Here is a 13,375-nt window from a genome sequence, read left to right on the forward strand (position 1 = left end):
ACACAGTACAAGTACAATAATATTTATAGAAATAAAATATAATATAATAAAAGAACCAACATACAGTTTTTATGCTTTGTTGTTTGTTTTGTTTTTTTTATACACATCTTTATGCATAATGGGCGTATATAATGTTTATGTATATAATTATAAGTAATAAATTTTATCCATTTTGTTTAATTATTTGCACACGAGAATCAAAATTACTATTTGCAATCATATATATATAAAAAATAAACTTAATTGCCGTCATTCCGTTATATCATTCCTATACCATTCGCATTCTCATCCCCATTGCATGCCATCCCTACTAACCATCACTATGCGCCATATCATATCTTCCTATCGTACTGGTTGCGGATCCTTTCGTTACTTTAAGCTTAATCAATTTTGGAAGAGTAAACAATACCATCGAGTTGCAATTGTTGCTGCATATGCTATGTATATGTGTGTAGAGTGTGTGTGAGAGTGAGTGTGAGTGTCGATGAGTGTATTATATAGATCGCTTTTGAATGAAAACTAATGATTAATGCGTATTGAATGCTGTTCTACACCCCCCTTACTTTTCATCCTATCTGGCTTCACTCTTTTTACTCACGTCTTGCTCACTTGTTCTTTGTTTTATTCGAGTTCTTTAACTAATTTTTTATAATTTCTCCCCCCGCTCTCATCGCTTTCATTCATCGTCTTAATATTTATACGTATAAACTTTTATAATTTTATACTAAATGGTTTTTACGGTTTTTTTTTACGTTTTCTTCATTTTTTGCTTTTTGTTTCTTGTTCTTGTAATACAAACGTCGTCATGTAAATATATAAAAAAAGATGTCCAAAGTTTTACGTTACGTTATTGTATATGCTTTTTGTTTTTCTCATTACTTAGTGGATCGTTCTCTTGCTGATGGTTTTGCCTGCTTTTGCTTTACAGTTGTCCTAGGTTTGTAAATGGGTGTTCTTGATGTTTTTTTTTTGTTTTTCGAGTGGTTTTCTGATGTCTGAATGCTTATATATGAGAGCGTAGCGCCTAGCTATATAGGGCCTTACTATATAGTATCGTACTACATATGTATATATATATAATGTGTGTGTATGTGGGTGTTTTTGTTTCCTTTGATCATACACATATACTAGATATATGTACGCATATAACTAACGGCGAATTTACTTTGTTTCCTCCTTCTCTTTGTTCTCCTCAGTCGACTCCTTCTCGTTTGACTGCAAGTTAAAAGGGACATGCTTAGTATGTAGGAAAAGGAATGTTTAATTTAAGACTCGAGGGTTATTCCTTGTCCTTGGCGAGTGGAATTAAATAACAATTTACATAAACATAAGTAAGTTGTTACAATTCCAAAACAAGGATAGACCAAAGGCATTAGAAAAACAAAATGCGCAACGGCCAATATGCACTATGCAGCCACTTTTATTCTATTGTCTTTGGATAGACCATCTGCTTTTGAGGATTTGAGCCTCACCTTGTCCTTCTCCAACTCCTTCTCGATCTTGTCGCCCTCAGTGCCCTCCTGTTCGTTTGATTTCTCCTGCTCGCCACCCTCCTTGCCCTCCTTGGTCTCGGGCCTGTTGGAAAGGTGGGAAAATGAATTAGTAAGCAGATCCATTAGAAAGTTTTAAGCCAAGACTACTTACTCTGGCTTGGGAATGTGCGCATTGAGGTCCAGCTTCGTGCAGATCTCGTCCCAGTCGGGGAAGCACTTGTCCTTCATGCGAGAAACGTGGCCAATCAAGTTGGGGCACTTCTCGGTCATGTAGTCGCGCAGCGGATACGCAATGTCCTTGGACAGATAGTGGAGCTGCGACAGGACCGCGAAGGCCACCACATCCAGGGTGGTGGGCTCGTCGCCAAAGAAGAACGGCTTGCAGTCGAGCATCTCGCTGAGAACCTTCAGGTCGTTCTTGCCGAACTCCTCGATCTCCTCGGCGCTGTGGACACCGATGCCATGCGCCTTCAGCTTCTTCGTGCCCTGGAACCACTTGATGTGTTGAATAGTTGTTTTGCCGTACAGCAGTTACGGATGGGGGTTACGGGGGATGCACAAGCATACGTTACGGAATCAGGGTGTTGGAGGTGATGTGAGTTTTAAGATTTGGGGATCGGGGGCATTACGCATTACCCAGTTAGATGTTCAAAACCAAAGTAGTATGCAAAAAAGAACGAAAAAGAAAAAAGAGAAAAACCATGCAAGAGTTAGTCGTAAAATAACGATTGTTTTCCTTTCGATTTCCCGTTTGGGTTTCGATTTTGGTTGGATTGGTTATGTGAGAACCGATCGAGATATAAACAAATGCGTCCCTCCAGGGATTTATTGTTTATGCCATCGGGGTTTTCGGGATAAACTATGTGTGGGGATGGTGGTGGTGTTTGGAGCTTCTTTTTTTATGTACAGCTAGGTGCGATATAATACGCCACCGCTTGCTTAGTTTTAATTTTCAAGTATTGTTTATTTACACTACCCATCAATCCCCGCCTAATCCACAACGCCAGCCAACTCGAGAGCCTGCCCGGCTTTCGATTACGATTTCAATATAAACAAAGTGCGGATATCTCCGGTTTTGGGAACTACTGGAGGCTCAGCTGCTGGCGTTGAGTTTCTGAGACATCAAAATCAACTACATTAAATTTCTCTACTTGACTGGCGGGCGTCTTCCTGTTTTCACTTTCACCTATTTCGTCTGATTTCGATTAACACTGGAGTTCAATACATCAATATATTTATGTTAGATTAAGAAGAGTACAGTCTCTTCCAACAAAATGGTAATGATCTTCAATTAAACTTAATAGATTAATATGCACCAACATTTGAGTTATTTGTTATGTATTATTACTTTTGCCAACTATAATAAACCTTTACAGCTAGAAGTACGTGTCAAAAGGTGTTTATAAATAGGAAATATTAGGAAATATTATAAATGATAGTAAACAACTGCTGTAGAACCAATTACGATAATGACCAAAAGTATGCTATGTTCCAATGAAAATTCTAATCAAAACCATACAAATTGTGGGAAAGTGAACCATGATCATGACCTCAAATATCACAAACTATCATCCAGTTACCTTGCGACCAAATGTGATCTTAAAGAAGAAGTTCAGAATGGAGTTGGGCAGCCGCAGGCCGAGGGCGTGCTGCAAGTTGACCTTGTAGCCCTTGAGCACATTGTCCGGATACTTGGCGCGCCAGTAGAAGATTATCCAGATCAGATGGTTCTCCAGCATGGCAATCGTGGCGTACGAGACATTCCTCTGCTCGGCGGTGAGTCCCGAGTCCAAGTTCTTCTCATATTTGGACGACAGTTCCTTGATGATAATGGCCGAATCGGCGATTTCCTCCCCATTCAGCTCGATGAACGGCAGCTGACCTTTCTTGGAGCGGAAACGCATCTTATGATCAACATTCTGAAAAGCGAAGAAAGGGAATACATGTACAATTTATTTGTCGTTGTGTGGGATGAGTAATTGTGTGAGGAATGTGGGGAGAGGGTGATTGTTTACCCTACTCTTTATCTGCGGGCAGCGTGCAACTCCTACATGGAGAATAAATATTACTTTCTGATCATTCCATTATTGAATAATTATATAATTGGTTATACAAATTAATGTAAATAACTGTAACTGTTATATTTTAATTTAGTTTTTAGCTATTGGATTTATCTGGTATTCATTTCATTAATTCTGTCTATATCTCTAGTAGACTAGCCATTATTTTCATTGGCATAAAATGATTCTAAGACAATATTTTCTGATACAGCTATTGTCATTTTATCGCTTGAACAAGGTTCTAAGGATACCCATAAATTGTAAGTGTCCATATGGAACCAGGAAGATTTTTTTTATTACTACGCCTATGACTAATGCAAAATGTAGTACACTCCCCCGCAAGGATTCCGGCCGCTAGATGGCGCTCATGACATACATCTAGCCGGCAATCGTTTGTTTGCGTGTGTATTTGGGCATACCCTATGTATGCCAAGCAGATGCTGATAAACCAACCACTACACGAGAAGTTAGCTGTACCTCCCGGGAACCCAAAAACCCAAAACCCAGACTCGAAAGTCGAAAAACCCACCCAAAAACCAACACCCCTATACAACGCACACTCACACACACGCCACACAGCGGGAGGGAAAACGTCGTTCCAATTGCCCGCTATTCGAACATTTTGACATATTCCAATGCCTTCCAGTGTGTACACACGTCCGCACGAAACGTTACCGTTAGCAATGTGACAGTTATAGGCGGCGGGTGTCCGGTCTGAACCTTTTCATTTTCAGCTTGGCTGCACAAATCTACATAATAATTTCTAATTAGAAATATGTACGCGGCCATAACAAAGAGCCAACCGTTGGCATATTTTATGCTTTCGCGCCCTCTGCCAAAAAAGGGAGGGGCAGGGTGTGGTTGGCAGCCGGAGAGAATCGGCGAGAGAGCGAAAGGAAAGAGAGAGAGCGCTGTTGTTGTAGAGAGACTAAAATTTTCGGCTTCCAGCATCGCAACGCAACGCTCTGCAAAAAGGGTGGAGTCCATTTTTCAATTCCAATGATCCACAAAAAAGGCAGCTTGTCTGCAGCTTCCTCTTCTCCGGCTACATCTTCTTCTTGTGCCCACGCACAATGCAAATACTTATGTTGTATTAAATCGTTATGCCAATTAAGGCAATCGCTTGTCTCCTCAATCTTCGTTCTTTCATTTTTTTCGCAGTGTAAAAGAGTCAGCAGAAGAAGAAGCAACAGCAATGCAATTATGCAGCCTGCGTGCGCGAGTGTGAGTGTATCCACACCCTTGCAGAGAGAGAGAGAAAGAGAGCGAGAGAGGGGGGGAGCCGGAGCGGGAGAATTGCACTGGAGCGAGTGAGCAACAACAAAGGCCGTACATTGTGTGTTGTTTAAATGCAAATATGCGGTTTATTAATTATAACAAAGGCAGCAACAAAACGTAAAAAAAAACCAAAAAACCAGAAGAAAAAAACTTCATTTCCTCCCAACACAACAGACACACACACATTCGCACATGTACAGTTGCAGCAGGAGAGGCAGCAGCGTTGCCAGAATACCTTGAAACTGCAGCCTGGCAATATTGCACAAATGAAATGGCGCGCCAGCATTTCCATTTGAATTTAATCGCTCCGTGCCCGCAATGCATATGGCAGAGAAAATGTAAATTAATTGCACAATCTACAAGCGCGACACTCAGGAATGCTAGCAATGCGGGCCACCGCCTCAAAGCGAAACTTATGCCCAGTTGTAGTTGCTGCTGTGTTTATTAATGGGTGCCGCCTTCAATGTGGTGTGAAAAAATATGCATTTGGTTTATCATCAATAAAGAAACAACTTCTGCTCTTGTTTACACTGATGAATGTGTGTATACAAAGGAGGGGAGCAGGAAAGAAATGCAGCCGAGCGCAAGCAGCAGGGGGGAAAACTGGCTTAGTCAGTGTCATTTACAGTCACCCTCCCTTTTTTCATGATAAATGCGGTGCAGCAGCAACAAACCATGCCAGAAATGTCAAAGGTCCCCAGTTTGTTGAACTCTTTTTTTTTCTTCATCCTTTTCGTATGCCGCCGTTTTGGGCAGCGTGCTCTTATCAGTGGAAATGGGAATAATCATGATAAATGAAAATGGAAAGTAATTTCCAGCTGCGGGCCGAAAGCGGCCACTGACGGACTGTCAATCATAATTGCCTCTCCTCCTTACGTTCGTGGAATGCAACATATGGGGGCGATTGCTTATCGGCATCTGGAAGGCGACGGCATCAATTAACATTCCGCGCAAGGGGCTCGTTTTTCATTAACCAATGTAATTAATAAGATTAAACAGCAATTGCGTCGCCAGTTTTTGTGCGGGTGACCGCACCCATTTCTCCCCCAGCCACATACAAGTTTTTCCTCTCGTACAGAAAAAATATGAAAAATATGCAAACCGCATCGCGCGCTTTAAAAAGTGAAGAAAAAATAATGGAAAAAAAACAAGCCAAAATGGAAGGCACCATTGGAAGTCGTTGACAGTTGTTTGTCTGCCTGTCCCATCCCCCCACCCCGCCCACACACTATTACAGCTACTTAACGGATAAGAAAAGAAAGGGAAAAGGAGATGGTGAAGGGGCGGAGCGGGAGGTGAAAGGAGAAGAGGGAGACAGCTATTTCTGAGTCCATCTTAAACTGCATCAATTTTTATTAAAAGCAATTACAAGCTGCTGCTGCCGTACACACAGAGAAAATTTGCTCTTGGGTGGAAGGAGTGAGCTTAGTTGCAGGGATTTTAAAGATGCTAACAAAAGATGCATGCACCAAATAGAGATGACAGTGCTGGTATCATCAAATTTTCGCTCAGTGCAAAAAGAAGTCGAATGAAAAGTGAAATAAAAAACAGTGCAGCAACAAAAGACAAAGAGCAGACGGCGAGAGGGAGCGAGACAAAAGGAGAGAGTCGGCAAGTGCAAAATTTGAAGCACGACTTTTGCAAAGGGGAGCACAACGAGAAGGGGCAGGGGGAGAGGCCAGTGGCAGAGTGTAGCATAAAGCAGCGACGCAGCGTCGGCGTCGGCGCACACACAAATTTTATGTATACGCTGCGCACACACACACGCGCACAGGACCAGGCTACAGGTTCACACACACATGGGCGGGGGAAAGAGAGGGCAGGCACAAATGTATCCCTTTTTCAGTTACGGGGCAGGGCAGGTCACACACACATACACCCAGGCATACACATGCACACGGGCAGGCTTAGCAGCACACCATGATGGCGGCGCTGGCTCTCTCCCTTGCGCTCTTCTCTAGGTCTCCCTCTCTCCCGCAGGAACTGGGAAAAAATCTGTACCGCAAAAATGCCTTGAAAATCTGGGATTTCTGGAATATCTGAGAGGTTTCGGCTCTTTTTGGGATTCTACCTAGTCCATTTATGGGTTTTCCCTAATTATCCTGGGTACTTAGAGGGATTCCTTATGTTTGCCCAGGTCTTAATGGAGTTTTTATGAATTTTCAATGGTTTTCCCCGAACTTTCCGATCTCCACTCACCTCGTATTTCAGGCCCACGAGACGCAGCCAGGTCTCCACCTTCAGGCAGTAGGGCGACAGGGAGGGCAGCAGCGGGGTTCGCGAGAACTGGTACAGATAGATGATGTCCTTCTCGAAGTTGGTCTTGTGCACATTGAATTTCTGGGCGGGCGGGGCTTCAGATTTGGCCGCCACAGGGGCTGCCACCGCCTCGTCCTTTTTGGGCTCCTCGCTATCCGGCTGCTTGTCCTGCTTTCCGGCCTCGCCGTCCTTCTTCTCGCCATCGGCATCCTCCGCCTTTTCCACTGCGGGGGCGGCAGCTGGAGCGGCCGAGGAGTCCGCTGGCGGGGCCACTGACTTTTCCGGCTCCTCTGATTTTTCCGCCGACGCCACTGCGGGCGTTTCCTCGGCGGGTATTTGGGCCACTTCGCTTGCCATTTCGATTTGTTGCTTTTGGTTTTTTGGTTTTTTTTCTTTTCTTTTCGATCCGCTTTTCTTTCGCTACTCTTGCTTTTCGCTGATTGAAGTTGCGCTTTCTTTCAGCTAAAAAGATTTCGGCTTCGCACTTTTCCTGCCACTCGCACACACTCACACACGCGAGAGAGAGGGAGAACTAGAGAGCGAGAGAGGAACCACCACTGCGATTCGTTTCGTTTCGAACTCGGATTCGGGTTTCGGGTTTCAGTTGCACGATAGGATATCTTGGCTGGATGCGATTCGCTTTCGGATTCGGATGGATTCAGGAGCCGCTGTATCGACACCGCCGCAACCGCTCTCGGGAGTTTGAAAATTTGAAATGAGCGGATTCGCGTTGCTGAGGCGAGCTGGCGTTGCCGACAGTGTGACCAGACGCTGCAGCGAAATTCTGCCCGAATCCGCTCGACCAAACGCAAATTCCCTAAATCTAACCATACAGCGATTGGAAGAAATTGCAAAGAAAGCTAGAACATTTAAATATAACAGAGTTCAAATAGAATGATTTGTAAAGTTAAACAAAATTGTAAACAAGTAATTTATGAAGAAAATGCAACTGACGCTATCAAAGTTTTGATCAATTTATAGGCGAAAGAGTGTTCACTTGGTTCATAAAGTGAAGTTTAGTGTCTAGCCACTAAATTCTAAATATGTATAGTTTATAATATAACAGAGAGTTCAAATAGAATAATTTGTAAAGTTAAGCAACATTTTAAACAAGTAATTTATAAATAAAATGCTACTGACGCTATCAAGATTTTGATCAATTTCTAGGCGAAAGAGTGTTCACTTGGTTCATAAAGTGAAGTTTAGTGTTTAGCGACTATAATGTACTTGATAAATTCTACATATTAATAAGTTTATTATTTCAAAACTATTATTAAAGACTTATTTTTTCATTTACTTGTTTGACTCTACCTATTTAGGCAAAACTTGTTAAATAAAATATCGTATAATGAAATGCTGGTTATTGTATAAACGAAAATAAAAAGGTATTTTTAATCCCAGGTCCTATTTAGGTAAAACTTGTTAATTAAAATATCATACAATAAAATGCTGGTGATTGCATAAACGAAGATAAAATGGTATTTTTAACCCCAGGTTTCCCTTTTTTTGATAAAAATAGGTATACTTAGGTCTTAGGACCACCGAGAATTATAAAGGACAAACTGCTTCGTTTCGTTATTGAAACGCCACCTGCGAGGAAGTGGCAGAAGTTATGAAAATCGAATTTGTACGGATGGCAACTCCGGACATCTGAGGAAATCAACATGGCAACTACGGAAGTATCGATTGTAATATATCGGTAGTAGCTTTACATTTTTGATACTATCGAGAGTGGCTATCTCACCTCTATCGTTTTCACAAACAAAGATTTGTTTAATTTATTAAAAACGCAGTTCGACTGAACTAGAAATCGAAGTTTATTGCTGCGACAATGGGAGCTGTTTTGGGCCTTTGTTCGGCCGCTCAGGTGAGAAGATTGTAATCTAATTAGCCAGGTAAAATCTGCAGGAAGTTGTGGACATTTGCTACAAATCAATAAAAGCAGACATATGTTTCAAATGCGGAGAAATGTATTATATTAATTTCACAATATTCCTGGATGCTACGGTGCAAAGTTAAATATATTTGTAATTTATATACGGAACACAAAATAATATATAAATAAGTGCGTACCTCCCAATTTTTAAGAAACTTAAGAAACCGAAAGACGGAAATGATACAAATACTTCAACATATCCCTGAACAAGTTGAAATATGTATACAAAATTTCATATGGAACCTTTCAAGAGATTATCATCCTGATTAGTTAGTCCGGAGTACTGACGGAGTACCACTTATTAGCGAGCTGGGTTAAGGACCTATACCTGCACTAGAAATAATGCCTAATAAATGTACCAAGTTCATACTTCATTGCACCATTGCTTCCAGTGCGCCATGTGCTGCGGAGGCACTGCAGCCAGCATGTGCTGCTCCGCCTGCCCCAGCTGCACCAACGCCTCCTCGTCGCGCTTCATGTACGCCTTCATCCTGCTGGTGGGCACTGTGCTGGGAGCAATTGCGCTGTCGCCGGGACTGCAGGACACCCTGAAGAAGATGCCCTTCTGCATCAACTCCACCTCGTCGTATAGCTCCGGGGCACTCAGCGCTGTCTCGGGAGGATCTCTGCAAGTCGACTGCGAGTACGCTCTTGGTTACATGGCCGTCTACAGGGTTTGCTTTGGAATGGCCTGCTTTTTCGCACTGATGTCACTGATTATGCTGGGTGTGAAGAGCTCCAGGGATCCGCGTTCGCACATCCAGAACAACTTTTGGCCCCTGAAATTCCTGATCTGCTTTGGCGCTGCGATTGGAGCTATCTTCATCCCGGATGGATCCTTCGGCCCGGCCATGATGTGGGTGGGTCTAATAGGTGGGCTGGCCTTCATACTCGTCCAGCTGGTCATCATTGTGGATTTCGCTCACTCGCTGGCTGAAAACTGGATAGGTGAGTCATGTTCTTGCTTATCTCCCCACATGATTCATCTCGCTAATTGCTGCATTCTCACACAGAAAGCGCTGAAAACAGCCGGGGATATTACTATGCCCTCGCAGGGGTCACTCTTGTGGGCTACATCTTATCGCTGACTGGAATTACCCTGCTTTATATCTACTTCACCACCGTGAGTGCCGTTTCCTCTGCTTGTTTGCTTGCAATTAACATTATTTGTATATTTCTAGAGTACTGGCTGCGGCATCAACAAGTTCTTCATTTCCATCAACCTCATATTCTGTTTAGCGATCAGTGTTATTTCGATTTTGCCAGCCGTGCAGGAACGCTTGCCCCATTCTGGTTTATTGCAGAGCTCCTTGGTTACCTTATACACGGTGTATCTAACCTGGTCCGCAGTGGCCAACAATCCGGGTAGGAAAACAGCGGCAAACTCTGTATGCATTTCTCACTTGATTTAATGAATCCATAGAAAAAGAATGCAATCCTGGCATGTTCGGCATGATGGAGGGATTCGGCAATGCGACCACCACGGCAGCACCACCCACCCACACCACCAGGGTCACTTTCGACACGACCAACATCATCGGACTGGTCGTCTGGCTGCTGTGCATCCTGTACAATTGCATCAGCTCGGCGGTGGAGGTTTCTAAGATCTCGCACGATAGCAGCGAGAAGCGTGGTAGGTGTTCTGTGCCCATCCCCGTGCTCCGTCCGCATTCCCAGCCATTACCACTTCCACAGTTTCCATCACGCATTCGATCGCCCTCACTTTTCATTTTCCTCGCTGTACAACAAACCCAAGCTAATACTGGTTATTAACACTCATTTGCTATTGCCGCCTTGTTTTTTCTTTATTTTTTCCGAATAACCCAACTAATCCACTTGGTTACTTGGTATTTGAAACTGTGTGAAAACTATGGCCAACTGCCGTTCCTCTTTGCACTCTGATTAATGTAGTTTTAACAGAAGCTCTATCAGACACAGAGGCGGGCACAGATGCCAATGGAAAGCCGAGCACTGACACCGAGACCGAAGGCGTCACCTATTCCTGGTCCATGTTCCACTTGGTCTTCGTCTGCGCTTCGCTGTACGTCATGATGACCCTGACCAACTGGTACAAGTGAGTAGAAGCAGCCTATTCGAGCACGCAACGTGCTAGTAAAATAAAATCACTGCCATGTTATGTCTCCTCAGACCTCACTCGGAAATTGAGCTGTTCAACGGCAACGAGGCTTCCATGTGGGTCAAGATCGTCTCCAGCTGGCTGGGTGTCTTCATCTATGGCTGGAGCCTTGCAGCGCCCATTGTTCTTACCAATCGCGACTTCAGCTAAGCGATTTAAGTACGTTATTGTCTAGGAATGGTGCTTAACCGAGCGAAACGAGAATGCCAAAACGGAACGAGGAGGAACTAGTTTCTGAAACCGATGCAGTTTAACCATACATAATTTTGACTCTACATGTGGTGTCTACTCATTGATCTTATTCTCAAATTGCAAAAGTTATCAATATATAAATTAATCTATATATACATACAAATACAACCAAACTTAACCAACTTACTGATGCTGCTCTAAATGGAGACTCTCCTTAGGCAGAGCTTCTTTGAGTCGTTCGAGTGTGACAGATTTGCCGAGTATCTCCATCATTTCCGCTACGCCGGGACCTTCTTTTAAGCCACTTAGAGCTGCCCTTAGTGTTTTCATCATTTGTGGGAATTTGATGTTTTCCTCTTGAGCAAAGGATTTTAGTTTAAGGTTGAGTTCATCTCTGTGGAAGTCCTGGATTGCGTCGATTAGCTGCAGTAAGTGAGCTAGTTGCTCTGCGGTCAGGTCCTTAATTTGAAAATCGGATGGTTTCACCCACAGGAAACTCAGTTTGCTGCTGCTCAAATCCTGGAGCACTACTAGGCGCTTTGATGACCAATGCAGGACATCCAGTATGTGGTCTTCGGCTAGATCTAAGTTGGAGCTAGAATAGGATAAGATTAGTAAGTTACGCTGCAGGCACATTCCAAGTTAAGGCTTACTGTTGCGAATAGGCCTGTTTCACCAGCTGCTGGACTTCTTTGACCAGTTTTGTGCGACTTTCGTTACCGGACAAACGTCGCACAATCTCCAGGCGATTCAGATCATCGAGCAGCTCGGGATTAAGACGACTCGGATGGGAGTTGACCCGCTCTATGTGGAACTGCTCATAAAGTTCCTGCATGCCGAGCAGCTGCTGCTTGGCATTGGCCCGATGCTCGAATCCTCCGCCTGCAGAGACCACATAGTTTACTAAGGCTTGCGGAAAGTAGCCGCGTTCCCGGAAGTGCTGGATGCCGATGTCTCCTTGACGTTTGCTTAGCTTGGTGCCATCTGCATTCACCAGAAGCGGCAGGTGCCCGAATTTCGGTGGCTGCCAGCCAAAAGCTCTGAGGGAAGACACATATTTGAGTACACAATATCATAGAGCAAAGCAGTAATAAAACGCACTTGTAGAGCAGCAAATGCTTGGTGGTGGATATCTGCCATTCCACGCCCCTCAAGACGTGGGTAATGCCCATCAAATGGTCGTCCACCACGTTGGCGAAGTGATAGGTGGGAAACTGGTCGCTCTTCATGACCACTGGATCGCCTTCGGTGTCGCTGACATTATGGTGCACCTTGCCGTAAATGAGATCCTCCAGTGGTTCCTCGTGATCCGTCAGCTTAAATCGTATGCAGTGGGGTGTTTGCTTGGCCAGAAGCGAATCGACTTCCGCCGGCGTCAAGTGCCGGCACTTGTTATCATAACGTGGAACTTGTCGGGTTCTCAGAGCCTCCTTACGCAACAGATCCAGACGGCGTTCGGTGCAGAAACACCTGTAGGCGGTGCCATTACGGAGCAGTTCCCCTATGGCCTTGCTGGGAATGTGGAGGGGTCTGTGTAATGATGTCTTGATGCAGAATGTATCCATTAATCACCTGTATATGTCCGTGCGCTGACTTTGCACATAGGGTCCCAGTTGACCGCCGAACCCGGGTCCCTCGTCAATTTCTATGCCTGCCCAGAGCAGATCCTCCACCAGCCGTTCACTGGCACCTGGAACTAGTCGTGTTTGATCCGTGTCCTCGATCCGCAGCAGGAATTTTCCGCCCAAATGCCTGGCGTACAGAAAGTTGTAGAGGGCTGTTCGGAGTCCACCCAAATGCAGGTGACCCGTGGGACTTGGGGCGAAGCGGACGCACACCTGGTTGTGGGCGTGGCGCAGGCACTGCAGCATCAGGAATCGCGGGCTTATCTTCAACATATTTTTTCCACAAATAAAATTCCTTTGCCGGTTTTTTGTTTACTCCGAACAGCTGATCGAAAGTAGAACTGTTAGCACGCGTAAGGTTTAACAGTGGCATAACAGCAACGCGTCTTACTTGA

General features: G+C 44.2%; 3 protein-coding genes across 6 annotated transcripts; 1 reads left to right on the top strand and 2 right to left on the bottom strand.

The window, feature by feature from the left end:
• Nucleotides 1-67: 67 nt before the first annotated feature.
• LOC6545401 (failed axon connections) lies at nucleotides 68-7,893 on the bottom strand. 2 transcript variants are annotated; one of them, XM_015157523.2, is made up of 5 exons: nucleotides 7,031-7,893; nucleotides 3,074-3,412; nucleotides 1,645-1,979; nucleotides 1,473-1,575; nucleotides 68-1,215 (listed from the first exon to the last, which is right to left on the bottom strand). In XM_015157523.2, exons 1-5 carry the CDS (start codon nucleotides 7,445-7,447, stop codon nucleotides 1,162-1,164), a joined length of 1,248 nt encoding a protein of 415 aa, XP_015013009.1. In that variant the 5' UTR covers nucleotides 7,448-7,893; the 3' UTR covers nucleotides 68-1,161. The 2 variants fall into 2 exon arrangements, with proteins under 2 accessions (XP_015013009.1, XP_001973264.1); XM_001973228.3 differs by having other exon boundaries at nucleotides 1,645-1,988.
• Nucleotides 7,894-8,794: 901 nt separating this feature from the next.
• On the top strand, nucleotides 8,795-11,517 carry LOC6545267 (serine incorporator 1). Of its 3 annotated transcripts, none has more exons than XM_001973229.3 (7): nucleotides 8,795-8,957; nucleotides 9,419-9,974; nucleotides 10,040-10,149; nucleotides 10,208-10,391; nucleotides 10,450-10,659; nucleotides 10,938-11,100; nucleotides 11,175-11,517. In XM_001973229.3, exons 1-7 carry the CDS (start codon nucleotides 8,922-8,924, stop codon nucleotides 11,311-11,313), a joined length of 1,398 nt encoding a protein of 465 aa, XP_001973265.1. In that variant the 5' UTR covers nucleotides 8,795-8,921; the 3' UTR covers nucleotides 11,314-11,517. The 3 variants fall into 3 exon arrangements, with proteins under 3 accessions (XP_001973265.1, XP_015014075.1, XP_015014076.1); XM_015158589.2 differs by having other exon boundaries at nucleotides 10,947-11,100; XM_015158590.2 differs by having other exon boundaries at nucleotides 10,959-11,100.
• LOC6545268 (probable glutamate--tRNA ligase, mitochondrial) lies at nucleotides 11,444-13,345 on the bottom strand. The gene is made up of 4 exons (XM_001973230.3): nucleotides 12,928-13,345; nucleotides 12,457-12,867; nucleotides 12,009-12,395; nucleotides 11,444-11,950 (listed from the first exon to the last, which is right to left on the bottom strand). The coding sequence occupies exons 1-4, from the start codon at nucleotides 13,251-13,253 to the stop codon at nucleotides 11,539-11,541; spliced, it is 1,536 nt and encodes a 511-aa protein (XP_001973266.1). The 5' UTR covers nucleotides 13,254-13,345; the 3' UTR covers nucleotides 11,444-11,538.
• Nucleotides 13,346-13,375: the final 30 nt, after the last annotated feature.

Source organism: Drosophila erecta, unplaced genomic scaffold (genome assembly GCF_003286155.1).
Source record: "Drosophila erecta strain 14021-0224.00,06,07 unplaced genomic scaffold, DereRS2 tig00000021-arrow-pilon, whole genome shotgun sequence".
NCBI lineage: Eukaryota > Metazoa > Arthropoda > Insecta > Diptera > Drosophilidae > Drosophila > Drosophila erecta.